Source organism: Heloderma suspectum, chromosome 2, assembly GCF_057233095.1.
Source record: "Heloderma suspectum isolate Gila_16-S chromosome 2, 16-S_ref, whole genome shotgun sequence".
NCBI classification, from domain to species: Eukaryota; Metazoa; Chordata; class Lepidosauria; order Squamata; family Helodermatidae; genus Heloderma; species Heloderma suspectum.
The window spans coordinates 265,600,932-265,627,905 of record NC_139459.1 but is presented as its reverse complement, the minus strand read 5'-3'; the positions used below and the strand labels follow the sequence as shown (position 1 = coordinate 265,627,905).

Below are 26,974 nucleotides of genomic sequence, written 5' to 3'. Positions count from 1 at the left end.
ATACAAACTTTTCAGGCTCCTGCACTGGTGTGGAGAAAATTGCTCCTATCGCCTGTTTAAGCCACTTGATAACAGTCTCTACCATGGAGTGACTTGTAAGCAACCTCCACCTGGAGTTTACTGTGTAAACTGGCCCTGAGTCCTATTAAGGCTTTTTGGGGCAGCCAAGTATACACATAAATGCTGCCTATGCATTGATCAGCCCTAGAAAATAGCTTGCTGTTTTAGCCCAAAGGCAGGTTTGGGCGGGAGCTCCCTGTGCTTCTCAGTATATGTGTGCATGAAGCAGCAAATGCTGGCATGATAGGGTTTTCTCTACTCCTTTTGCCTTGCAAACTGTATTGTCCGAGGTCATCCTATTATGCCCCACTATGTCATGCAGATGGGCAGGAAGACCTGCAGAAGCTGAGCATGGATGACATATGCCAAAAATGTCTCGCAAGTGGATTTCTGTTTGCACAATGGGACCTTCCCTTCCTTTCCTCCCTACTGCAGTCCTCGTGCTCCCCTCCTGCAAATCTGCTTCAGAGGGTCTCCCACTCTCCCTAACTAGATTTTAAGAGAGACAGTGCCTGACTGTATAGAGTTCCTTTTGATGATCTGACTAATCCAGTACCATACTCAGGCATTATACAGTCATGCGTAGAAGCCCCTTGCAGACTTCTCTGCTCAACGTGGGCAGGCCAGGGACTTAGAGACCAATGTGGCTTTAGAGAGCCATATTCCATGACAGGTATAGTGGCCACCATTGTGTACCCATGAATGATACACTGGGAATATTGGTTCATTCTCCAAAACACATGGAGAACTTTGCCGAAAGCAGGTAGAAAAGGAAACTGGCGTCCTTTTGAGGTAGGAAGTGTGAGATGCTGAGGAACTGTTTGGCTGTTACCAAGATCTCCCTCCACAGGAAGGATAGGCTAGCTTCCTTTTTAGTGGCCTTGAGACAGCTGGTGAAGATGATATTCTTCCGTGAGCTTTTAATAGTTAATGCCACTCCTTGTTTTTATGATTAATTCCCAGCTTTAAAATGTATTTTTATGTATTCTTTGTATTGCTTTTATTATATGTCACCTCAAGTGTTCACTGAGTGGAGGGGCAATCCAGAAATATTCTAAATAAATAAATAACTTTAAATATGCTTTGTTTTGCTCCTTTACAGTATCAGTAGTCATGGGGATCCCTAGTGTCAAGCGGGAGGTGCATTCCTACCTGGCAGATACCCTAAACTCTCTGATCTCGGAGCTCAACCAGCAGGAGAAGGAAGACTCTGTCATTGTTGTCATGATTGCTGAGGTAAAATTATTCTTTCCCCTCTGAATCTAGCTTTGATAGCAATCTATCCCTTTATTGTCTTTCTGACAGAGACTTGAAGCTGATCCAGGAGGCTGTGCGTAGTCATAAAACAGCAGGATGTATCTCTACACAGCGGTGGGCCAGGTTCCCCTTTGGCACAGGGAGATAAGTCTAACCTCACTCTGCTGTCCGACAAGGATCACTGGGCATATCCTGCCAATGAGGCCCAGGGGCTGTTTCAAATGTGAAACAATGCTTGGATGCACTCAGTCGTGGAGGGTCAATATGTTAGCAGAAGGCTGCATGGCTACTGCCAAGCTGGCCCTTGCGTTTGTCTCTTTAATTTAAATAGCACTCCGTGTCTTGACCTTTGCTCTTACAGAATGTTAGATAGCTGTTGGCTGAACCCTTGTGCAAAGAGACCTCGTAGGGAATTATCTTTCCAATGTTCTCTCAGGATCCTCTGCTGTCCCCTGCTAGGTATCCCAAGGAAAGGCCTAATTAAAACTGAGGCCTATGCTGTTTGCTACACTAACGCTTTGCTTCTGAATTGGTTTCTGAATTCTGGAGTTAGAATGACCATAGTGTATTAATACATTGTGGATGCCTTTTATCTTAGAGTTTTTTGTATTTTTGGTATGTGTGTATTTTCTTGTTGGTGTGCATGTATTTTCTCGTAACATTCCCACTGAGATTATTTATCTGTGGCCTGAAATAACTTTGTTTTTCTTTCCAAACTCCTTTGAGCAAAAGAGCCTTCAGCAACACATTATTGCCAAGAGAACAGCAGCTCTTAATAGCTCCTTTCCGATTCCCTTTTCCAGCATTTTTTGTCAAGATGAGATTTCTGTGTTTTGCATTTCCGTCCTTGTAATTAATCAGAAGAAAGTGGCCATCTTTAGGGGTGAATGGCATGTCTTCATAAAACAGGAGACATAATGGAGGATACAGGGCTGCTTCGCATCTGGCGTGGTGCCACCATGTAGCATACTTGGGCAAACGCTGAGGCCCTAGCAGGATGCGACCGCAGCTGATGTCATTCAGCTGGATGGCAGTGGCAACAGGGGACGTCTTAGTGACGTCATCCCAACTCCCAGTGTGTATCAGGGGCAGGGCAGGTGTAATTCAGATGGCAGTACCAATATGTTTAGGCACTTGGGCCCAGAAGGTCATTTAGTGATAGCTCCTTGGCTACCATGACTATTGTTACCTTTGGGAGGCTAGTTGGGGGCAGCCTGGCAGCAGCGCTGAACAGAGCTCTAGGCCCACCTGCCTGAACCATCTTCATTACGCTGCCCCTGATGTCAGCAGGTATTGGGGCATCGCCAACTTGTACCAACTAGGGAGTGGTGGGAGTGGGCACAGGTGCCGGCAGCATGGCAACTGGAGGCATCTTAGGGACCCCCAAACCCTAGATGCAGGCCTGCTTCATAGGTTAAGTGCTTTTTGCGCTGAAATTGATCTCCCTTACAGAAAAGGTATTTGCCCTAAATAATCAGAAGGGCAGCGTGAGTGTCTCTTGCTTTAGTACATGCATTGGGAAGCCTCTGCATGCATTGGCTTCTTGTTTCAGAGAAGACACTTGCGCTGTCCTTATGGCTAGGTACATGTTTTTTGTGGACATGGAGACAAATTGTTCATTGGAAAAAGTGACACATCAAGAAGTCTTAAGGAGTCTGATGGGCATGCTTTGACTTCAAACAAGACATTTTAATGTCTCCATCTTTAGCTTTTAGCCAGTGTCTGTGGATCTTGTAGGAATTTTAAAGCAACAGTCAACTTCAAATAATATGTATACTTTGTTTATAGGAACAGTACTGGCAGCTGAGTTTCCTTTGCCAATTCATATGTCTTAAAAAAAAGAAAGCTTTTTGTGTGTGTTACCACTCCTTATGTTACGTTCCTTTTGGGGCATTTTAGGTTGAGAAATACCTTAGCCTACTATCTGTTTTTTAGTTGCTGCCTCATTTGATCATTAATGTTATGGTTTTGTTATATATTTTAGAGTTTTATAATATACTTGCTATTCATTGCCCTAGAAACTGGATGAAGGTTGATATACCTATGTTTTAAAGAAAGAAAATAAATAAATATTAAATGAGAGTTAGAACACTAAAATATAAGTTTTCAAAATGTATTGGTTGCTACATGGAAATGGAGGAGAATAGGCTATGCGTCAATAAACTTTGATGCTGAAGGGTAAAGATACCTCAGATACACTATTTAGCATACTTCAGTATCCCTAGCATGAACAGTCAGTGCTGTTACTCTTTATGATAAACACCCAGTTCTTATTCAATCTTCAGAAAACCTGCCAGTTTAAAAGACCAGACAATAAGGCTATCTCATGCTGGTCCAAACTCCACAAAGCCAGGAAATTGGAAGCTAAGGCTGATGCCTTATCTGACGTGCCCTGTGATCAGTCATGATGTTGAGCAGTGTCACAAATTGTGCTTGCATACAACTTAGCCTCCATGCACCAACACTTTTCCTGGGTGTTTCTGTCCGAAATCCAAATTGGGAGGATGGAGTGCCTGGGACCAGCAAAGCTGTTCCATGTTGTCCTGGTCCTGCATTGCCTTATGAAGCATCTCAGCCTTATTATATTGCTAGAGGAATCCAACTGCGAGGTGCCCCATGCGTGTTTGTTGCTTACACCAGTAGCTTGCAGGATGGGTTGAACAGTGAGAGGGAGCCCTCTTCTTGCACCCCTCACCATCCTTATATTATTTTTCTGTGTCACTCTACGGTAAGCGTGTATTACATTGTAATTCACGTTTTTTATTCTGGTTTTTCTATTGCACCAACAGGAACGAGATAAAAAAATCATTCAGCACCACACTGAGATTTCCAGCAGCATGCAGACTGCAAGATTTTGGGGGGTTGCTTTCTAATACAAGATGTTTGGTTGCAACAGAATAGGTTTGAAGTCTGAAAGGAAAATATTCATTTTCTACCATATTGAGATTTCCACTACCACACACACTGTAGGACTTACCCATGGTTGTTTTGGATCTTGAAATGCTTGGTGAAGATAAAACAATGTGGTGGTATGGTGCTGTAGATTAAAACAAGTGATTAGTGGAAGGCTTAAAGACCCTCGTCCAGCACACTACTTATTTGTTTCAGACAGCATCTTCCCAATATCACTTCACCCCAAAAAAGATGTATGGGTTTAGGTTTGTGAATTCAGTTGTCTATATTCAATTCTGTGTAAGTCTCTGTGAGTACCTTTTAGTAGGGAAAAGACACTGCTCTACAAACATACTTCAATTTAATAAATGTAGTAACTGATTTCTGCTCAAAATCATTGTTCCCTACCCCCACACTACCAAGTTCCACTTTTTCTTGGCGCCTCCTCATAAACTTTGAAACAATTTCCCCTACCCCCCACCCCAACCTGCTTTGACATTTCTCACCATTACTGGCAACATCATCAGTCATACTGTTGCTAGGACATACAGCTACATGTATCACACACAGTTATTAGCAGTAGTACTGCTCTCAGCCCATCTACGTTAAAGGAGATACCCATCTCTCACTATAAACTCACCCACTAACGACATTGGTTGACTCACAGAATAAAGGTATGAATCACCTCACAGTTGGATTTCTCTAGCAATACAGTAAGGCTGAGATGCTTCATAAAAATTTTAGCATTTTAGCTTTCTAGACTTTTAGCTTTGCTGTTTTAAATATGTATTTTAAATGCCTGCACTGCTGATAGGTTTTATTGTGGTTGTATTGTTATATTGTGGTTCTAATGTTCTTTATATTTTATATTATTTTATTGTGTGCCGTTTGGTTTTAATTTTTGTGATCCGCCGAGAGAGCTTTGGCTATTGGGCGGTATAGAAATGAAATGAATAAATAAAAAATAAATAAGGCAATACAGGCCCAGGACAATGTGGAGCATCTTTTCTGGCCCCAGGCACTCCATCCTCCCAATCTGGATTTGGGGCTGAAAGACCCAGGAAAAGTGTGGGTACATGGAGGCGAAGTTGTAAGGAAGCAATTTGTGACATTGCACAACATCATGACTGATCACGGGGCATGTCAGATAAGGCATCAGCCTTAGCTTCCAATTTCCTGGCTTTGTGGAGTTTGGACCAGCATGAGATAGCCTTATTGTCTGGTTTTTTAAACAGGCAGGTTTTTTGATGATTGAATTTCCTTGGTTTTTGAAAAGCAAATGTCTCCCCCATGGGGTGTGTGTGTGTGTGTGTGTGTGTGTATGTGTGTGTGTATGTGTGTGTAGACACACACATGCACACCGCTCTGTCTGTCTGTCTCTGTCTTCCTCTCTCTGTGTCTTTGCAATCAGAGGTACAGTGCTTCTGAACATTGAGGTCCTATGTCTAATATGAATATAAGAAGAGCCATGCTAAATAAGACCAAGGGTCTAGCATTCTGTTCACATGGTGGCCAACCAGCTGCCCATGAGGAACTCACAAGCAGGACGTGAGTGCCACAGCACCCTTCTGCCCATGTTCCCCAGCAACTGATGTAAATATGCATACAGACTCTGATACTAGAGATAGCTGTAGCCATCATGACTAGTAGCCCTTCATACCCTCATCCTCCATGAATTTGACCATTGCCCCTTTAAAGCCATCCAAATTAGTGGCCATGACTACATCTTGAGGCAGCGAATTCCATAGTTTAACTACATGCTGTGTGAAGAAGTACTTCCTTTTACCTGTCCTGAATCTCCCACCAATCAGCTTCATGGGGAGAATACTGGGTTCTAACATTATGAGAAAGCGGGGGAAATGTCTCCCTATCCACTGTCTCTAAACATGTATAATTTTAAACACCACTATCATACAGTGGAGGCCTGAATGGTGGGATGGAGGGCAAGTCAACAGAGGCATAGCCAATGGGTCATGAGAGGCAGAGCCAAGGGGGATTGGTGGATGAAGAGCAGTCTTTGAATCCCTGACCCATACCACAGAAGAAGACAACTGAGACACAAAACATGCAAAGTGGGGGGGAATCACGTAACCACACAAAAGTACTCCTTTACATCCACCTTCTCCTGTTCTAGCAATAACTCCCATTTCACAGAGAGTCAGATGACTTTAAGATGATGAGTGAGAGATGGGAACAGAGAGTCCACACAGCCATAATAACAATGATAATAATTAAAATAAGATGTTATTTTAAAATAAGAGCCACATAGAAAAGCAGCCCTTGGAATGTAGGAACAAGTTCTGAAAGCCTCCCAACATCCATGCTTTTGTTGTGAAAGCATCCAAAAATCCACCACAAAGCATCCACCAGAGCAGGCCTACTTAGAAGCAGCACAGCACAAAATTATTTATTTAATTAATTGTTTCTTTGTTTGTTTGTTTATTTCATTCCTGTACTGCCCAATAGCCGAAGCTCTCCAGATTATGCATATATTACTTGTAAGAAGTAAGGACTGGACTGTTCAGGAGAAAGTATAGGTATCCCTTTGTATGTAATAAATTATATCCCTTGGAAGCCAGCGGGAACCCTTTGCACACACACACCCTTCACACATACACAAAAACACCCCAAACCATTACATCACTGATAATTATAATTAAAATAACATGTGATATTTTCAGAATCACACAGAAAAGCAGCCTTTGGAATACAGGAACAAGTTCACACCCCTGCCTCACCAATCCATGGTGTAAAATTGTTTGCCAACTGTGATTAAAAAATAATAATATTCTGAACATGTGTAGTTTTACACTTCAAACTCACTTAAATTATATCACAACTATGACTGCAGAAATAAAATGGAGTTTGCTTCTGCTGTCCTGATGCTGAACACATTTACTTCAGAATCAGCACCATTTTCTTGTAGAAAAAGATATTCTGTTTCAAAAATAAAATGTTTCTTTTTTAAAAGTTGTCCATTTGTATAGTTTTGGGGGTTTTTTTATCCTGTAATTTCTGCCCTTATAAGTTCTACTCTTAAAGGCGGCCTAAAAATTCCATTCCAGCAGGCTGTGCTGAGGGAGATGAGAGCAAGAAGCAGCACCATTCCTACTGAAAGGCTGGCTGGGGAATGTTGTAGAACTTATTTCTGCCTAAACTTGCCTAGGATTGCATCCTGTTTTTCCCCCCCTCATCCCTCCCTGTTCGTTTTTCCTTATGTATCATGTCTTTTTAGACATGCAGGCAGGAATTGTCTTCACTTACTGTTTATTTGAGTTCAACTTGCATGTGGTTTGTGGGGTTGTAAACTTGACTTGTCCAAAGCCTTTATAGCATGTTTGATTTGATGATCCTCCTTTTGCATTCTGTTCTTGTATGAGTTAAACAAATGAAATCATGCCACAAGAGAAGTCTTAAAGATATGAATGGTTTATAAAGAAAATTAAATGCAGAAGGACATCATATACAGAAGTAAAATGTGAAACATATAATGATTACAAAGAAAATACATGTGCACAATATGTAAAATACACTACAGTTTAACTCTTGCTAAGGCCCATGGGAAAAAAAATGTTAGTAGGCCCAGTTGGCCCAATGTTATCAGGCCCAAAGCACTGTTAGTAGGCCCAAGTAAGCCCAGCAGCAGTTTCAATTGCAGTTAGGTATACTTAAACTTCCACCAATCCAAAGTAGTTAAATGCAGTGTTTGAAGCTTTCAGCTAGATAGCAGAATGGCCCGAACCTTTAGAGAAAAGGAAGCGGGTGGGAGGGGGATTAAAAGGAATGTATAGCTGTCTCTGAGTGCCTGAGGAACTATGGACGGAGGTCTGTAACATTGTTCAGGAGGCAGCAACTCAATCCTTCCCAAAGAAAAAGAAATGCAAGAAAGCAAAGTGGCTGTCTGAGGAGGCTTTACAAGTAGCTGAGGAAAGAAGGGAAGCGAAAAGCAAGGGAGAAAGGGGAAGATATATCCAACTGAATGCAAAGTTCCAGAGAATAGCAAGGAGAGACAAGAAGGCCTTCTTAAATGAACAATGCAAAGAAATCGAAGAAAACAATAGAATGGGAAAGACTAGAGATCTCTTCAAGAAAATCGGAGATCTCAAGGGAAAATTTTGTGCAAAGACGGGCCTGATAAAGGACAAAGAAGGCAGGGACCTAACAGAAGCAGGTGAGATTAAGAAGAGGTGGCAAGAATACACAGAAGAACTATACAGGAAAGATCTGAATGTCCCTGATAGCCATGAGAGTGTGGTCACTGAACTTGATCCTAGAGAGTGAAGTCAAGTGGGCCTTAGGAAGCATTAGTAACAACAAAGCTAGCGGAGATGACAGTATTCCAGCTGAGCTGTTTAAAATCCTAAAAGATGATGCTGTTAAAGTGCTGCACTCAATATGCCAACAAATTTGGAACACTCAACAGTGGCCGCAAGACTGGAAAAGGTCAGTTTACATTCCAATTCCAAAGAAGGGCAATGCCAAAGAGTGTTCAAACTACTGTACAATTGCGCTCATTTCACATGCCAGCAAGGTTATGCTCAAAATTCTACAAGCGAGGCCTCAGCAGTATGTGAACCGAGAACTCCCGGAAGTACAAGCTGGGTTTCAAAGAGGCAGAGGAACTAGAGACCAAATCACCAGCATTCGCTGGATCATGGAGAAAGCAAGAGAATTCCAGAAAAACGTCTATTTCTGCTTCATTGACTACGCTAAAGCCTTTGATTGTGTGGATCACAACAAACTGTGGCAAATTCTGAAAGAGATGGGAGTACCAGACCATCTTACCTGTCTCCTGAGAAACCTGTACGAGGGTCAAGAAGCAACAGTAAGAACCGGACATGGAACAACCGATTGGTTCAAAATTGGGAAAGGAATATGACAAGGCTGTATATTTTCACCCAGCTTATTTAACTTATATACAGAGTACATCATGAGAAATGCCGGGTTGGATGAATCACAGGTCGGAATTAAGATTGCCGGGAGAATTATCAACAACCTCAGATACGCAGATGATACCACCCTAATGGCAGAAAGCGAAGAGGATCTAAAGAGCCTCTTGTTGAGGGTGAAAGTGGAGAGTGCAAAAGCTGGTTTGAAACCCAACATTAAAAAAACTAAGATCATGGCATCTGGCTCCATCACTTCCTGGCATATAGAAGGGGAAGAAATCGAAGCAGTGACAGATTTTACTTCCTTGGGCTCCAAGATCACCGCAGACGGTGACTGTAGCCATGAAATTAAAAGACACTTGCTCCTTGGGAGGAAAGCTATGGCAAACCTAGACAGCATAGTAAGAAGCAGAGACATCACCTTGCCGACAAAGGTCCGTCTAATCAAAGCTATGGTTTTCCCAGTAGTAACGTACGGCTGCGAGAGCTGGACTATAAGGAAGGCTGAGCGCTGAAGAATTGATGCTTTCGAACTGTGGTACTGGAGAAGACTCTTACATGAATCCCCTGGACTGCAAGGAAGTCAAATCAGTCCATCCTAAAGGAAATCAACCCTGACTGCTCATTGGAAGGACAGATACTGAAGCTGAAGCTCAAATATTTTGGCCACCTAATGCGGATAGAAAACTCCCTTGGAAAAGACCCTGATGCTGGGAAGGATTGAAGGCAAAAGGAGAAGGGGATGACAGAGGATGAGATGGCTAGATAGCATCAGCGATGCAATGAATATAAACTTGAGCACACTCTGGGGGAGAGCGGAGGACAGGAAGGCCTAGCGTGCTATGGTCCGTGGGGTCACGAAGAGTTGGACACAACTTAACGACTGAACAACAACATAGCTGTCTCTGCAGATCCCAAGCAGAGATCTGAAGACCAGGCTTTTGTGGACCCAGAGGAAGGTTGAAAGAGACCTCTCCTAGAATTCAGAGTTTAGAACTCAGCAAAGTCCAGGTAGGGAAAATTAATCCAGGTAGAGAGTGAAGACAACACTTTAAATTGAAAAGTGTTGTGAAGCCCATGCTTCACCGGTCAGCAAAATAAAATAGCAGGCAAAAACTACACCAAGCTGCTCAGGCGCCAGGTGCCTGGCTCAGAGAAACTGGCTTTGGGAAAGATAGCCCAAAATAGTCTCAAAGCCAAGAGAAAATGTGTTCAAAAGAGAAAAGAGGACCCTTCTTCTCCCAAAAGGGAGGCAAGAGCCAAAAAAAGCTCTCAAAACAAATCAAAATCTGCTAATACAGTTTAGAGTTAAGCAAAAGGTAAAAATCAAGCAAGCCGGGTTGGAACAAATGTGGTTCTTTTCTTTTTCACAGAGTGCTCTTACTTTCTTTAATTCCCTGACTGCTTTTTGATTGGTTCTTTTCTGTAGCTGCTAACTTGAAAATTTGGTTCTGAATGACATGGGGGCAGGGGAGAAACCTGCAGGGACAGTTTCTCATTGTTTTAGGCAGCTGATGTTACTCTAGGCCTTATCAGGGTACATGGGAACACTCCGGACTTGTGGGGCTGCTAGCTGCAGGGAGTAACAAACATAACCTTTTCTCATACTGCTCCATTCTTCCATGGCTTGACCACAGCTCTGTCAGCATGATTGCCTGCTTCTCAAACTCCAGGCAGCAAAACTTGCTGCCCCCAAGGTGAGACAGGCCTGCTTATGAAGCAAAGTTTCACTCCTATTCCATGCCATAGCTTCCTTCTAAGCCCTCTGTTCCCAGTACTTGAATGTAGAAAGGGATCGTAGTAACACAAACGATTAAGGGGAAAGAGGGGAGCAGAGGAAGAAGGGGAACAGCTTGGAGTGAAGACCGGTGAACAGAAGCACTGGGTTCTGGTCACACTGAGGGGATCGCTTGTCTGCGTACACACACAGAGAGGACCCAGAAACTCAGTTAGCTGCTGCTGCTGCCTTTTTTCTGCACAGCAGTTATTCCGCTCCCCTTGTCCCCACTCTCAGCATTCCAAGTGCCGGCTTATGAAATCTAATAGGGATTCATTATACCAATAAAAATTATTTTAAAAATAACTAAATTGAATTTTAAAAAAGAAATTCCATTCCACCAACTACAATACAAAGAGAATAGGAAAACGTATATGGTTTCATATATAGCCTCCAGCTTTTTGGCAAATGATGGACACAAACAGTTGCCAACACATGTTTTCAGTGCCAAAACTGCATGGCTGAGTATTTTTTTCTGTTAAATTCCCTTTCTCCCTCAATCTTTAACCAATCTTCCTGAAATGTTTAGGTTATATAAAATAGACATTTCTGTCTGGCATGTGAGATTTTCAGGAAGATTGGTGAAACCCTTTCAATTTTATTAAGGTTAGAATAACCCAACCCCCTGATTTTCATTTAACATGGTGGAATCCCTTTTTGACTGATCACCTTATCTCCTCCCTTATCACCTTAATTCCTTCTCCCTTTAAGTCCTGTCTCCAAGTTACCCCATTTGCATGGTGAAACAGTTCCCCGTTTGCTCCATTGTAAGCATCACATCTCACTTTAAAACTCCCAGTGATGTTCAGAGTTTCCACCCACACTCCTATTTACATACTAGCCCTTTTCATATGCTAGTGTCCTTCATGACACTGGCCCAGCCATGAGGTCACAAGGCCCAATATCCCTGCGTTAGGTATGGGTGTCTGCAGAGGGAAACCTACATACATAGGACTTCTTCACATGGAGCTTTTATCCTGCTATTGAGATTGGTTACTCACAGAAGTTTGTGAGTCCTTTAGATGACGTTGTCAACCTCCAGGGCATCTCCCACACTAAATTACCTTTATTCCATTTTTTAAAAGCTTGGAGATTTTATTTATTAAATTTATTTATTTATTAAATTTATTTATCGCCCATCTGGCTGGTCACCCAGCCACTCTGGGCGATGTACAATAGTATAACAGTTTAAAACAATAAAATTCCACATTAAAACATCGTATTTCTAAAAATACTCTAACCCACCCCAAATGCCTGCCTGAACAACCACGTTTTCAATGCATGGCAGAAGCTCATTAAAGAGGGGGCATGGCGGAGTTCCCTAGGGCAGGAGTTCCACAGAGTGGGGGCCACCACAGAGAAGGCCCTCTCCCTCGTCCTCGCCAGCCTAGCTGTCCTGGCTGATGGGACAGAGAGAAGGCCATCCGAGGCTGACCTTGTTGAGCGGCCTGTGTGGTTTTGCTGGAGGTGCTCCTTGAGATAGGCTGGGTTGTAACCCTATAGGGTTTTAAAGGTCAAAACCAACACCTTGAATTTGGCCCAGAAAACAACTGGTAACCAGTGCAACTCCTTCAGCACTGGAGTGACGTGATCACACCGGCGGCTGCCTTTAATCAGGTGAGCCGCTGCGTTCTGCACCAGCTGAAGCTTCCAAACTGTCTTCAAGGGTAACCCCATGTAGAGTGCATTACAGTAGTCTAGATGAAGAGACCAGGGCATGTACTACCGATGGGAGCAGATGATCGGGAAAGTAGGGGCACAGCAGCCATATTAGATGGAGTTGGTGCAGTGCTGTCCAGCTCACAGATGACACCTGAGCCTCCATGGACAGCTGGGAGTCTAAAATGACCCCCAGGCTGCAGACCTCATCTTTCAAGGGTAACCATACCCCATTCAACACCAGGTCAGCATCCCACAACCTCCTCTTGTCTCCCGCCAAAAGTACCTCAGTCTTGTCAGTCTTTAGCTTCAGCTTATTCCTCCTCATCCAGCCACTCACCGTCTCCAGTCATTTGGACAGGGATTCTACGGCCAACCTTGGGGAAGATTTGAATGAGAGGTAAAGCTGCGTGTCATCCACATATTGATGACACCGCACCCCAAACCTCTTGATGATAGCCCCCAGCAGCTTCATATAGATGTTAAATAGCATCAGGGAGAGGATGGAACCCTGTGGCACCCCACAAGTGAGTGGCCACGGGTCCGAAACCTCCTCTCCCAGTGCTACCCTCTGGTACCTGCCGTAGAGGAAGGACCGGAACCACCGCAATACCATGTCTCCAATGCCCAACCCCTCCAGGCAGTAGGAAGATACCATTGAGCACAGTATCAAAAGACGCTGAGAGGTCGAGGAGAACAAGGAAGGAGCATTCACCTCTATGCAAAGCTCTCCTCATATCAATCCACCAAGGCGACCAAAGCCGTTTCTGTCCCATGCCCAGGCCTGAAGCCCAATTGAAATGGATCTAGATAATTGGCTTCTTCCAAGTGTGCCTTCAACTGCATCGCCACCACCCGCTCAATCACCTTGCCCAAAAATGGCAGATTCAAGACTGAGCGAAAGTTGTTCAAGACTTGGGGATCCAAGGACGGCTTCTTTAAGAGCGGTCTTATCACTGCCTCCTTGAGGGCTGATGGCATCACTCCCTCCTCGAGGGAGACATTCACCACCACCCTGATCTCCTCACCCAGCCTCTCTCTGCAGCTCATAATGAGCAGAGATAGGCAAGGATCAAGTAAGCAGGCGGTCAGCTTTACAGATGAAAGCACCTTGTGCACTTCTTCAGCAGGAAGAAGCTAGAACTGATCCCACAAAACCGGTTTGCCACAGGCCGCCTCTCACTCACTAACTGTATCCACAGCGCACGGAATAACACTCCTAATCTGGAGATAATGAGCTATCAAAATACAGCGCTTGAGTTCCCTCATGAAAAAGGAAAAGCCACTATAAGAGGAACTAGACCACAGCGCCATCTAGTGGCTATACAATTAAACATATGGAAGACTCAGCAAAGGGGAGAAAGGACAGGGGGAAGGAAGCTTGTGCAAAGGGAGTTCATCATGATTTTGCATTTAAAACAGAAGCAGAAAGCCCTGTTTTAAATGTGGGATTTTAGGCTGGTGTAGAGATGCTCATAGAGCCTTTCGCTCTGCCGGTGTCCATGCTTAATGGTACATGTCTCGGTAGGAATGAGGGAGGCCATGCCCCTTGGCAGAGTGGAATGAGGAGCAAAGCCCTACTCGCTAGTAATTGCATGAAGACTCCTTCATGCATGCAATATGTGAAGGGGGCTAAACTCTTAACCACATTGGCATTTTTCACATAGCAGGTGGCTCTATGCATTACAGTCACCATGGAGATCAGGTAATGTTTTGGTCAGCTGTAAGATGCTTCTGTCAGTGATTGGGTAAGAAAGGACATTTGGAGCGTCAGAATGTCTAAGGAAGTTGAAAGGAGTTTATTGAAACTCCTATATAGGAGTTTCAATAAAACCACAGAGTTGGTAAGCTAAAAACTGAAGCTGAAAAGTGAGCATTCATAATTGTGTAAGAAGATGCTGTTATTTTGTTTTATTTCATTAATAGCTACTGTTTAAATAGTTCTTTCTGAGTCTTGAGCAGCAATCCAAATCCAGGGCTATGACAGCATGTTACACAGTTGTTTGCTTTCCCCCCACCCCCTCCTTTGGAAGATTTAGGAAAACTAATGAGATGGGGAAAAAAATGTACGTGTTTTGAATGTATGAGAAGACTTGAAGATATCTTGCCCCCAGAGACTGAGACACAACCAATATGGAATAGGCAGACCCCTCCTGCGCAGGATCTCTGATGTGGAAATGCCTTACATATTAAAGCAGGATGGCATGTCTTGGGGGCACATGTGTATCTTGCTGTCAGGTGCCAAGTTTTGTGGCTGTTCTTTTTATTAGTGTGCCAGTCATATTTATATTGGTCATTTATGGCTTAAAAGGGAAAAAGAGCCAATTTTTTGTAAAGCTTTCCTGTCTGGTCATTCTTAACTCACCACAGGTGACCAAACAGGTGTGATATTAGGAACAAGAATATGCACATGTACTGGAACAAAAGGTGGCAGATAGCCATTTCTGTGGGGAGTGTGTTGAGTTAGGCAGGATGCTTCTCTATAGCTTGATAGAGTCAGGAGTACGGAATTTTAAAATGCAGTATATCTAATGGTAAGAGCAAGCAATAGTATTGGCACAGTAGGGATGATTTTTGAGAAGCAGAATAAGCGGCTGTGCTCATTGCCTTACATTGTGTCATTTTCCTTTGCAGACAGATCCACAGTATACAACAGGAGTGGCAGAAAATATCAAAAGCCTGTAAGCAGTGTTCTACCATCATGTATTAATATTGCCTTTTATATACTTTTTTGTTTTACCTTTAATAAAAGTAATGAAAATGTTTTAATGTTACATGTCCTTTCAGCATAAGATCGCTTTTTACTAAAGCACATGCATCAAGTTTGCATGCCGATTAAACTTAATTTCTTCTTTGCCTGCTAAAAAACCAGCTTCAAGTCTCCATCAGCTACGGAACCAATCATGGCATCCATTTATTTCCCCCACCCACCCCCTGATTCTTAGGTTGTTGAGAGACTGATTACTTAGAACAGCAGTATGTGCTATGTGGCCTATGGCCTGTTTTTATGCTGCTTGTAGGCCGAATGGCAGGTACTGCTGTCTTAGATTTACATGAGTCCCAGGCACATGATGCTTGTTATCTGCATCCCCCAGCCTTTTCACCACATGAGAGGGGAGTGGTAATTGGCAGCACTGACCTAAAACCAAAATAAGGCTTAATAGAGTCTTTGGGGTACACTTCCATTCTGGCTGACAACAGTATCCCCTCCCCGATGCCCTTTACTACATTAGGTCATATTCCCCCCTGATCCCCGCTCCTGCCAGGTCTGCATCTCCGATTTCTCCAGAGCTCCCTGTTGACTTAACAGTTAATTTCTGTCTTGGAGCATTCTGTGGTGGTTTTTCTTTTGCAGTGTCAGGGTTTTCTCATCAATCAGTTGCTTTGGGCTTTTTTTTTATAAAAAGGATTTGGATGGGAGACTCTGGTGGATTGTTTTTAATTATTTGCAAGCTTGTAAAAGACAGTGGGCAGGAATTAGCAGCATCAGAGCTCGAAGGACAGAACATTTAGAAGCTAAAAGTAATGGGAGAATCCCCAACTTCATTACTGCTCCTGCATTCTGCATGTTGCCTATTAATAGCAGTAGCTAAGATCAAGTCTGCGGGCTGGGGGTGGAAGGAAAGGATGGTGTGACCTACTAGCTGAAGCCGTGCTTCCTGCAATGTACAGGTGATGAGAGATGGTTCCTGTAACAGCTGAGGGGAGAACCATTGTGTTTTCAGTGCTGGAAAAGAAACCATTGCCTCGGTTTTGCTATGTGAAGCCTCGCAGATCACTCTGTCTCCTTTTGGTTCTTGGCAAGAGGACACAGTTATCAAGAGATTATAGGACTGATTGTGTAATGGACTCCTGATGAAACTGATGGACGTTGTCTAAGAAAGTGGCCCTCTGACAAGTGCCTCAGACTTCCTTTAATCAACTTAGTGATTTGCTGCGTTCCCCCTTCCCCTGTTAAATTGCTTGCGTTAACTGCCTTAAATTGAATAGGCAGAAGTGTGTGGGGAGGGGGGAACTCAGGGGAGACAAATATGGTCTTTAGTTTAGATGGCTTAGAGGAAAAGGCAATTGCTCCTGTATCAAGAGAACAGCATTGGCAATAAGAAGCCACAGTTCAAATATTGCAAAAAGAAGATTAATTTAAAGGAACACAACACAAGGTTGCTGACTGGAAATAGGGTTGCTTGTCTGTGTTTTTAATGAGGCTCAACAGAAACAGAGGGATTACTTTTTGTTCCTCAGTCCCACTGCCTGCTCCTGTTGTCTTCTAACCATATGATCAAGATTCACTACAGGAAAAATAATGAAACTGTATATGCAAATGCTGTCAAAATGTGTATTATTTAAGACACTAGAAAAAATACAGACTTTTTGGTGTTTGAATATTCAATGATATATTTATGTAACACGAGGACATTTAAATAAAGTGAGGTTTCTTGGTAATGGCCCTTTAGCTTGTCCATAATTGAATCTTGGATAAAAAAGATTATGGTAGCTGTGCCGTAACAGGAAAAGCATATCAAAATTTGATATGCCTGTCTATCCTCCATCTGTCCTAAGCCTGGACAGCAAGATCCAGGCAGAGTTAGAGGAGCAGAGAAGGCTTTTATACCCTCTCCATCCTCCTTTGGTGTATTTTGAGCAAGATGGGCCTCTGACCCTGCTCACCTGTCTGGCTGAGGGCAGGGATGGAGGCCGAGAGGCTTATTGATCCAGTGGATCCATGGCCTCCCCCCTCCTGACCCACTGGCATGCCCCCTTTCCTCCTCCTCTTCTGAGGTCGTAACACCAGCCTCAGGAGAGAAGCTGCCATGGAGCTTTCCACAGGGGCTGGGAGGGGCAGGGCATGGGGGAAATCCCTGCTCAGATTTCACCCTGTTTTGTCTGTGGCCCAGGAATCCCCAGCATCCTATGGCCCTTCAGATACTGTCTAGGGGCCGTAGGATTGCTGTCTCAGTTAGTGAGATAGTTAACTATTTAGTTAGAATGGTAGGAAATTCGGGACAGATAAAAGGAAGTCCTGCTTCACACAGTGCTTAGTTAAACTATGGAATTTGCTGCTGCAATATGTACTGATGGACACCAACATGGATGGCTCTAAAAGGGGATTAGATTAATGGAGGATAAGGCTAGCAATGGCTACTAGTCCTGATGTCTATGTGCTACCTCCAGTGTCAGAGGCAATATGCCTCTGTATACCAGTTGCTGAGGAACGTGAGCAGGAGGCTGCTATTGTGCTCGTGTTCTGCTTGTGGGCTTCCCATTGGGGCATCTGGTTGCTCACTGTAGGAAGAGAATGCTGGACTATGGAATGCTGGACTTTTGGTCTGATTCAGCATAGCTCTTCTTATGTTCTTATCTGAAAATAAACAATTTTAACAGAATGAAATTGTTCAGCTGGTTTACCTGTTGGCAAGTTTGCTTGTTGGCAAGTTTGACTGCAGGCAACCCTAAAGAGGGTTGCTGAAAGGGGTCAATTGTACGTTATTGAATATCTGGTTTTCCCTGCCCATCCCTTCCAAAACCTGAGATGACTGATAGACTCTGGAGTATCTGCCACCCTTTGAATCCTACCAATGTACCTCTGAAAGCATGATGTACATAGAGAAGATTTTCATAACACCCAAACTTGAAGCATAAAAGTCTTTTGAAGTATAAAGCAGACTAAGACCACAGATCTTTAAAGGTGATGTATGCCCCCCTAAGGGAATCACGACCTGTTTCTCAAATTCTCCCCAGCCAAGTATTTTGTGCATACGTTTATTAGACCTGGAGATGTTCAAACTACCCTCCTGTCCCAGTCAGTACTTCCCAAGTGTCCTCTTTATGGGTGGGTTTTGAGGCATCCACAAGCTTTTGGATGTTTAAAACCAGAAATAAAAGGACCAGAAAGTCATCCAGTCCATCCTTCTATCCATAAGCATGACCATCAAACCCCCCCCCCCCATTTAATTCCCAGATTAAACTGAGCATCCTAAACAACTGATTTTCAACTAGTGGGTCAGGACCCACTACTGGATCACTGCATGACCAATGGTGCATCACTCCAGGAGCACTTCCTCCTACAAATATATTGTAAAAGATTAAGAAGTGGGTCTCCAGATGCATGTTTAGGCTAAAGGTGCGTCCCAAGTCTGGAAAAGTTGAAGACAACTGTTAGATCACAGTGTGTAATAAACAAGGAGCAGGTGCACCATGACCACAGTAATGTGGCCTCAGAGCAAATCCTTGTAAACAATGCAAGAAAATCGGAACACAGGAAGCTGCCTTATACTGAGTCAGACCCTGGGTCCATCTAGCACAGTACTGTCAACACTGACTGGCAGTGGCTCTCTAGTGTTTCAGGGAGGGTTCTTTCCTAGCCCTACCTGGGGAAGCAGGGGATTGAACCTGGGACCTTCTGCATGCAAAGCAGGTGCTGTAGCCCTGAGCCACAGCCCCTTCCCCTATACACACATGCTGCAGAAACAGGGAAAAACACAGCAGTATGTCTATCCCAGGAGTAGGCAAAGTTGTACCCTCCAGATGTTTTGGACTACAGCTCTCTTAATCCCTGACCATTAGCCATGCTGGTTAGGGCTAGTGGGAGTGGGAGTCCTAAACATCTGAATGGCAGCAGCTTGCCTACTCCTGGGCTAGCCAATCTGATCTGGAAAGGGAGGAATGTCTTCTCAATTGTAAATATTATGATCAATTAGAACCCCTGTTGAATCATCCCAAAGACATTTTATTTGTGAGGCTACAGCTCAGTGCCACATCTTCCAACCTTCCTTTGACCTGGCTGCCCTTTGGGACAGGAAAGAACATACTAGCCTAGTCGTGCGTGGGCATTATGTCTGACTTGCCTTTGGGAAGGCTTGAACAGTTAGTGTTTTCTTGTCCTTGGTATATGAACTCCATTAAGATCACCTACCCACCCACCCACACATGTTTCTCCTTTGTATCTGGCTCAGGGAGGGTGCTATTTGGTGGCTGAGCTGTCTGGTTATGATGGGAAAATATACACTGAAAAAGGACCTATTCTTAGATTCTGCTGCCTTTTGCAACGATCAGGTTGTTTGGTACGTAATCCACAAAAGTTAACATTTCTTTTTCAAAACAAAACATGTTGTGCAACTTTCAAAAGCAACATGCATGTAAGAAGGAGACATGAATGTGGCTGAAAAATGTAGCTGCACCTTCCAGGTGCTGTGTTATATTTGAGAAATGCAAGAGCTGAAGGATTTTCAGAATGGTAACAAGTACCCCTGCTGATGTTCTTTTCTTTAAAACAGGACCTAAAAGTGCAGCAGCTCCTGTGGAGAATTTGTCCAGAGCTTTTAATGTTGCCTGGCTCTGTGGTGTGCCAGGGGTTTGGGGTTATTAATCACTGGTGTTGGATTGCATTCTCATCTTTGCCAAAAGTGACGACTACTTCCTTTTTCCTCCCACTCAGGTTCCCCAGTGAAATACATTCTGGTCTTCTAGAAGTTATTTCTCCTTCCCCACACTTCTATCCAGACTTCTCCCGCCTCCGAGAATCTTTCGGTGACCCCAAGGAAAGAGTCAGGTAATAACGGGCAACTTGATCTAAACTGGTATTCTGCACTATTAAGGCTTTTTTTTTCTTATATGGCTTTAGAATGGGCCTTTAAATTTGCTTATAAGAAAACAGAAAGCATTTAAAGAGATCAAGCACTCATTACAGGTTGCATATGGCTTGAATCGCCTCTTGCGTGTTTTCCCTCTGTCTCTTCCTTGTGTCCAAGGAAGCCATTCAAATTGTATTCAGCTCTTTGCTTCTCCTTTTTTGCTGTGACTCCAGTAGAACATGCATCTTAGGACCAAATTACTCATGAGTTTATTTATGGAATTAGCATTCACATGACAGTTGGCTTTTAAAGTAAATAGCAGCTGTGGGGGGGATTTAAATCAGGACTACTGGAGCTTTAACTCTGCTCCAACAGCAGTCCCAATCCAGATGCTGCTCCCCCATGGCTGTTATGTGCATCAGAAGAAAAGCTCCTACTGACACCAATGGGCACTTTCCTCTCAATGCCTATAGCAGCCGTGTGGGAGCAACATCTGGATCAGAAGTGTGATGGGGACAAAGAGTCAAATCCAGTCTCCCCTCTGCCCCATGTTTTGGTTCCAGTCTGAATTCAGTCTACCTGCAACTGCTGTTTTACTTTGTTTTTTAGCCATGCAATAGCTAATTGTGTTAATAATGTCACATCTAGTTTAGCCTAAAAATCAATTAGAATCCAAACTAGCATGATGGCCGTGCATACCCAACAGATCCAGGATTCTTTATGGCCTCAAAATTAAAGTTTTCTGGATTCTGAATGTTCTGCTGAATTTGTGTTATTACTCCAAAGAAAGCACCTGTTGCCTGCCAGCAGTGTAACATCTTTCTGTTTTGTTTGTAGGTGGAGGACTAAACAGAACCTAGATTACTGCTTTTTAATGATGTATGCACAGTCCAAAGGCATCTATTATGTTCAGGTAAATGTACCATTGGTCAAGGGATAGATTTAATATTACTTCTGTTTGCTCCAAGCAAGGAATGTCATGTCTGGAACATTGGATAGAAACAAGAAGTTCCGGGGGCGGGGTAGAAGGAGAAGAGAGATAGTATGGTTTAGTCAGTGCTATTAGTTACTTTAATTTGATTCAATTGTTGTGGGCATCACTGAAGTAAGCCTGATCATTTTGGTGCCATCTCTCTCAGGCAAGACCTGGAACTTACTTTGGCATTCCAGCTTTACTTGGCCACAGGAAATTTGCTTGAATTTAGATAGAGAAATTATCATTTTAACTTTTAGGAGACTATTGTGAGTTAGCTGGAGTGGTAGAATGAGACATTTAGTTTAGAAACAAAACCTGTCAGTTTTGACATTGTGTGGTCTTGACTTGACCCTGGAGCCAGCATATTCCCGGCTGGTACCGAATTGTGAACCATAGCTTGTGATAAGAGGACCTATTTCTAATGATTGCTTATTTAAAATGACTAGAAAAATAAGCGCCCTGTTTGATTATGGGAATAGATCTTCTCTTATATCATATCAGTATGTTCTGCAGCTCACCTATCATGACTAATTGAGTCTTATTCATTATTTTACTTAATGAAAATAGGAAACTGATGGAAATGGTGGATTTTATCTTGCTTAATGAGTTCCTGCCCTTGGCCAGACATTTCTCAGCCATTTTGCTTGTTGGGTGCATCCTAGGATAGAGGTTCTTCTTTTCCCAGTGGTGTGCATGTTCTGTCATGAGCACTGACATTTCCCTCTGTCATGCAGCTGGAAGATGATATTGTAGCCAAACCAAACTATCTCAGCACAATGAAGAACTTTGCTCTGCAACAACCATCGGAGGAATGGATGATCTTGGAGTTCTCACAGCTTGGGTTCATTGGTAAGACTCCCTCCCACATAAGCCCCTCCTCCAGAGGTGTTTTGCTTAGGCATAATGCTGAAGCACGTGTGCTCCTTGGCAGGACTGTTCCTCTAGCTCAGCTTGCCGGGGCAAAAGAGCATCACCAAAGTTTTCAGTGATGCATCTTTCGCACAAGGGCAGGACGTGGGCTTGAGTCAGTCACTTCCTCATTCTTTCAGAGAACAATTCAGAATACACAGAACTCACAGCAGTGGCAGCCATCTCCAATTTCCTTTTGCTTTTTATGTGACACAAATGTTTTATTGATGTGGCTTGTTAAACAGGCCAAGCATCCTAAGGGGCTCTTATTACAAGTTGGAAGTAGCAGGCAGTTCTTGTACATACTTGTCTGTGGAGCTGGGAAGAGAGAGGTGTTAATCTGCTATGATCATTCTGTGGTTACACATGAATCAAAGTGGTAACCCTTTCTCCCGCTCCCAGCTGGCTGGCAAGAATGGGATCTAGGAGCACTAGGTGCAGCTGAACCAGGGAACGTTTTACATCCATGTAGAGCAGTTTCACAAGCAGCCTTGCCTACTCCTGAGAAAGAGGGGAGTGGATTTGAAAGCAGCCCAACAGGTATGGCTGCCTCTCAAGCTCCATTCCATTTAAAGAGTAGACTAAAACAGAGACAGTTCAATGGCCAATTAATAAGGTAGGTTTCTTGGCCACCAGGGTGCTACTAAATTTTCATCAAGGTTGGGTTAAGAAGTTTCCCAACATTTATGTCCTTGCAACGTTTGTATCCCACTTTTCTAATTGGTAAAGTGCTTTACAGCATAAAATAAACGCATAGTTCACACAAAAAGGCAATAATAAATTAAAAACAACATACAATCAGTAGGATTGAAAAGCAAACCAAACAGCTGTAGAATCATTCCTCAAGATTTGAGACATCATCTTCAGTGAACAAAGGCTTCATTCCCTAAGACTTTTTGTCTCCCTTTGAAAGGAGGCAAGTGTGTTTCCTCCCTACCTCTAGCATTATTTTTACATGTTTATTGTTATTTTGCTAGTACAAACAATCATCCTGGATGTTTTTCACCTGTATCACAGGTGAAAAAAGGTCAGGATGATTGTTTACACTAGCAGAACAACAATAAATCTGTAACAATAATGGAAAAAACAAAAAAAGGCAAGTGATGAAACCAAATATCTCTCCAGGGACAGGGTGGACACTGCTTTCCAGTATACTGGGGCAGCAAGTGAAAAGACTCTGCCCTAAGTGGATACTGATCTTGCATCCACAAAAGATGGTACCCAGAGTAGAGCCTCAACAACAGACTTTAAAGTGATAGTGTGTGTTTGTGGTTCTCTCATAAGGTAAATAAAACTTTCTAAATAAAGGGTGGATCACAGTAATATTACATCTCTCTTTGGATTAGTACATAATGACATCTGGCAGCACCAGAACAAATGTGTTCGTCTGTTGTAAAGTCCTTACTGCTAAGGGGCACTAACTTTATTAGAGAGCCTGATCTCCTGTGGGGGGTTTGGGATGGGAAACAAAATATATTTCTGGCCCCTAGACCACTGTCTGGAGAATAAAATGGGCCCAGGAGTACAGTTGTTGGCCTTCCCTGGTCTAGAACATATGCAAGAGACACAACAGTGTGTAGGGTATGTTAGCAATGTGCCAGTGTTGAATGCTAATTCACTTGGCATCAGCAAGCTAGATAAATTAAAAAAGAAGCTCTTGTCCTTACAGCAGGGGTGGGCAACTTGTGGCCCTCCAGATATCTTGGCCTACAACTCTTATTATCTCTCACCATTGGCTATGCTGGTTAGGGCTGATGGGAGTTGTAGGCCAAAACATCTGAAGAACCACAAGTTGTCCACCCCTGCACTAGAGAAGGCCTAGGATAACGAAGGAATGGTTCTTCTATTGATCCAATGTACAATTCTCATTCTTAAATGTGGGACCATGTCAGTTTCATGACTGTACTGGCCTATTCTCTTCTGTCTCCAACATGCTTTCAGGGAAGATGTTCAAGTCACTGGATCTCAGTTTGATTGTGGAATTCATACTCATGTTCTATAAAGACAAACCCATAGATTGGCTCCTCGACCATATCCTCTGGGTGAAAGTCTGCAACCCAGAAAAAGATGCAGTAAGTCAATCCTCTGTTAGAAGAAATGGTCTCATTCTACTCTTTTATGTAGTAGTGTTTTTTCATAAAATAGTTACTGAAACGATGGAAGATTCTGCAAGGGATTCTGCAGTGGCCATTTTTAAAATGTGTTGTGTGTCTTTCTGTATTTCCCTATATTTAATCTAAAGGTTTTATTCACACTTGTGGATCCCTTGTGGAGATGCTGAGGAATACTTGAGCTCTGGGTGGTGGTTGGAGGGAGTAGAATTCTATGGTGGCTGGAAGTTGTTAGTAGTCACAGAGCACTTTCTGTGGCATGCTGAAAAGCTGCCGCCCAAAGCAAGAGAGCTCCTGGCATGGGTGAGTGCTGGGTTGCATTGCTTTGAGGCAAAACGTTTTCAGGTAAAATGCATCAGGAGTTATGTAACAGTCTTTCTGGCAGCTAGAGAGGTGGTCACAGCCCAGTAGATCCCTTAGCCTGCAACACTGTAGTTGACCTTTGTGTATTTTTAATAATGATATCTACTGCACAGGTTGAGGATCTCCTGTTGCCTGTCTACTTACCTGGTACCAATCAGCATGTAGCCTTTTCGGGCAAAGATTATCATGCTTGCTCTCCCCTGGGCAAATATACTCAGGGCAAGCAGCAGGTGGCACAGCCGGCAAGATGCTTTTGCTGAAAGAGGCTGCTGCTGCTGCTCTTGTTGCCGAAGATGACTAGCCACCACTTTGGCTCTCTCTAGCTCAGGAGTCCGGTGAGTGCTGCAAGTGCACTGCAACTATCCACGTTGCACCCACAGGAAAAGAGAGTCTTGCTCCCTACTTCCAGAGGCTAATAGAAGCAGATTAGGCCTTGAATGCACACACCTTTTTATTGGGAGAGTAGAGCGTGAATTGGCCCTTGCTCAGTGAAGACCCTGCAGCCACTTCTGCCGCCAGTGTAAAAGGCAGAAGGACCAGGATGGGCTGAGCAATGACGCATGTGTGTCTGTGGACGCTTACTTCTCGGTCCTCGATGCTGTCTTTCCATTCTTCAGGAACGGTGGGCCACCTGTTCCTCAGGTGTGGCAGCTGGCATGTCCTTCAGAACAAAAAAGTATCCCCTTCTGATCTAGGCCAGGTTGGGATTTGCCTTGTGAATTGCTCTGTGCCAACCTGATGAGGTGTTGCTGGTTCTTTTTCTCACTTATAAATCCTCAAACTAGAGCAGTGTTTCAGTGTCACTATGTATCTAGGCTCACTTGTCTTGTCCTACCCAACTGTTTCCCCTCTTGATGGTTTCCAGGGGCACTTGAGGACATCTATATCCTTGTCTATTTAAAAATGTAACCTAGTTCCAGCATGGATTTCTGGCTCCGTCTCCCACTGTTTGCATGATTAACTCCGCACAACCACCTTTGGAAACAGACTTTTCCCTTGTAAATCCTGCTGTGTAGAATCAAATCGGTAACCTGTAGGATTTGTCTGCTTGACTGAAAGTTTGCCTGACCTGAGGTTTTGTGGTAAATGTGTTGCCTGATCCAGATATTTGTTCTCCCTTTGTCTGAAAACTAACTTTGAGGGTTCACCTGCTATAGCTGCTTTCAAGAGCTGCATCAGTAACAACAACAACAAAAAACAAGGAAGAAAGTGGAACCACTTAGCTGCATGCAGGCAAGAGCTCTTTGCTACCCCAATTCAGGAATTCTCCCATAGGTGGAGCCAGGTTTTTAATTTTCTAAAGTAATGAGAGCTGGATTAGGGGATTAATTTAGAACTAGGCGTCAGGGAAAAGGCCTGCAGTCCCCACAATCCCAAGTGTTGCAGGTAGTACAAATGTGTTTGCATAGCAGCCTGTGCCTACGAGACAGGGCTGTTACAAGAGGCCCCTTCTCTACCTATTAGATACACAGCTCAGTTGGGAGTGGGACCACAGGAGACTCCCACTGATAAAATCTTGGATTTCTTGGGCTTAAAAGGCTTAGCCAGAGGGAGACTTGAGTTCTCTTGAGGACAGAATTCTGCCATTTCCATTTGTGTGTGTTAACCATTTTTTCCTAGCTAAAGAGAACTCTGGCTAAGGATTAATTTTGTACATCTTGACGCTAAAAATATATGTTCAAACCACCACTTCTTCGGACCAGCCATAAAGTATGTCAGACCTCAAGGAGTGAGAAGGGGAAGCAAAGTGTGACAGGCGGGATTTTGTGTTGGATAAAAAATAGAGCCAAGTGTGCCAACGAGAAGGGATTTAAGAAAAAAGACCATTGAAAGAATGACATGCTTTATAGATGGTGGCTTTAGCACATTTCATTTTGCTTTGGCCTTTACTGTCCTGGTACTACATTGCACATTTCCTCCACATGAAATTGCAGCCACAGGCTTTAAATCTCCCTGCCCCCTTAATAAATGCTGACATTATGCAATTACATCTTCACAACCTTAATACATTTGTCATTTGCCTAATAAAAGACAGACAGGATGGTGCGGGGATGACCTTGAGAAGAGGTCATTGAGAAGTGGGTATCCTTGAGGAGGCAGTCTTAGCTTCTGCTAAAAGAAATTATCAAGAGACATTAACAAGGTGAATCAGTGCAAGGGTTCAGTGGCATAAATCTAAATGTTTAAAAGAGAAAACATTGCTCCAGTAATGAAGGAGGAGGGGTTGGTAATGGACAGGACGAGAAACCGCATGAGATGTATGACTAGACCAGTCAGTCATAACAATGTTTGAACTTTCTTTAATGAGGTTTAAGGTTTTCTGTGGGAGGCAGGGAAAGAAGTTCAGAAGACATTAAAGAACTGGGTGTAGATTATACCTCCTTTTCACAAGGATATCAGTAGCAATTGTGTGAAAAGCTGCTGGTCCGTGCTTTGCAACTTCAGAAACTTCTTTTCTCAGCAGTGTCAATAATGCCTCTCTGCTCTCCAATGCACATCAGGTACCTGAA

General features: G+C 43.4%; 1 protein-coding gene across 1 annotated transcript in view; it reads left to right on the top strand.

Moving 5' to 3' along the window:
- Positions 1-26,974, top strand: part of MGAT4B (alpha-1,3-mannosyl-glycoprotein 4-beta-N-acetylglucosaminyltransferase B) — a 129,959-nt gene that overhangs the window by 86,615 nt on the left and 16,370 nt on the right. The window contains exons 5-10 of the mRNA XM_084839122.1: positions 1,163-1,296; positions 15,169-15,215; positions 19,970-20,083; positions 20,943-21,018; positions 21,816-21,930; positions 23,932-24,062. Of these exons, the coding sequence (XP_084695248.1) occupies positions 1,163-1,296; positions 15,169-15,215; positions 19,970-20,083; positions 20,943-21,018; positions 21,816-21,930; positions 23,932-24,062 (617 nt within the window). The remainder of the gene's footprint in view (positions 1-1,162; positions 1,297-15,168; positions 15,216-19,969; positions 20,084-20,942; positions 21,019-21,815; positions 21,931-23,931; positions 24,063-26,974) is intronic.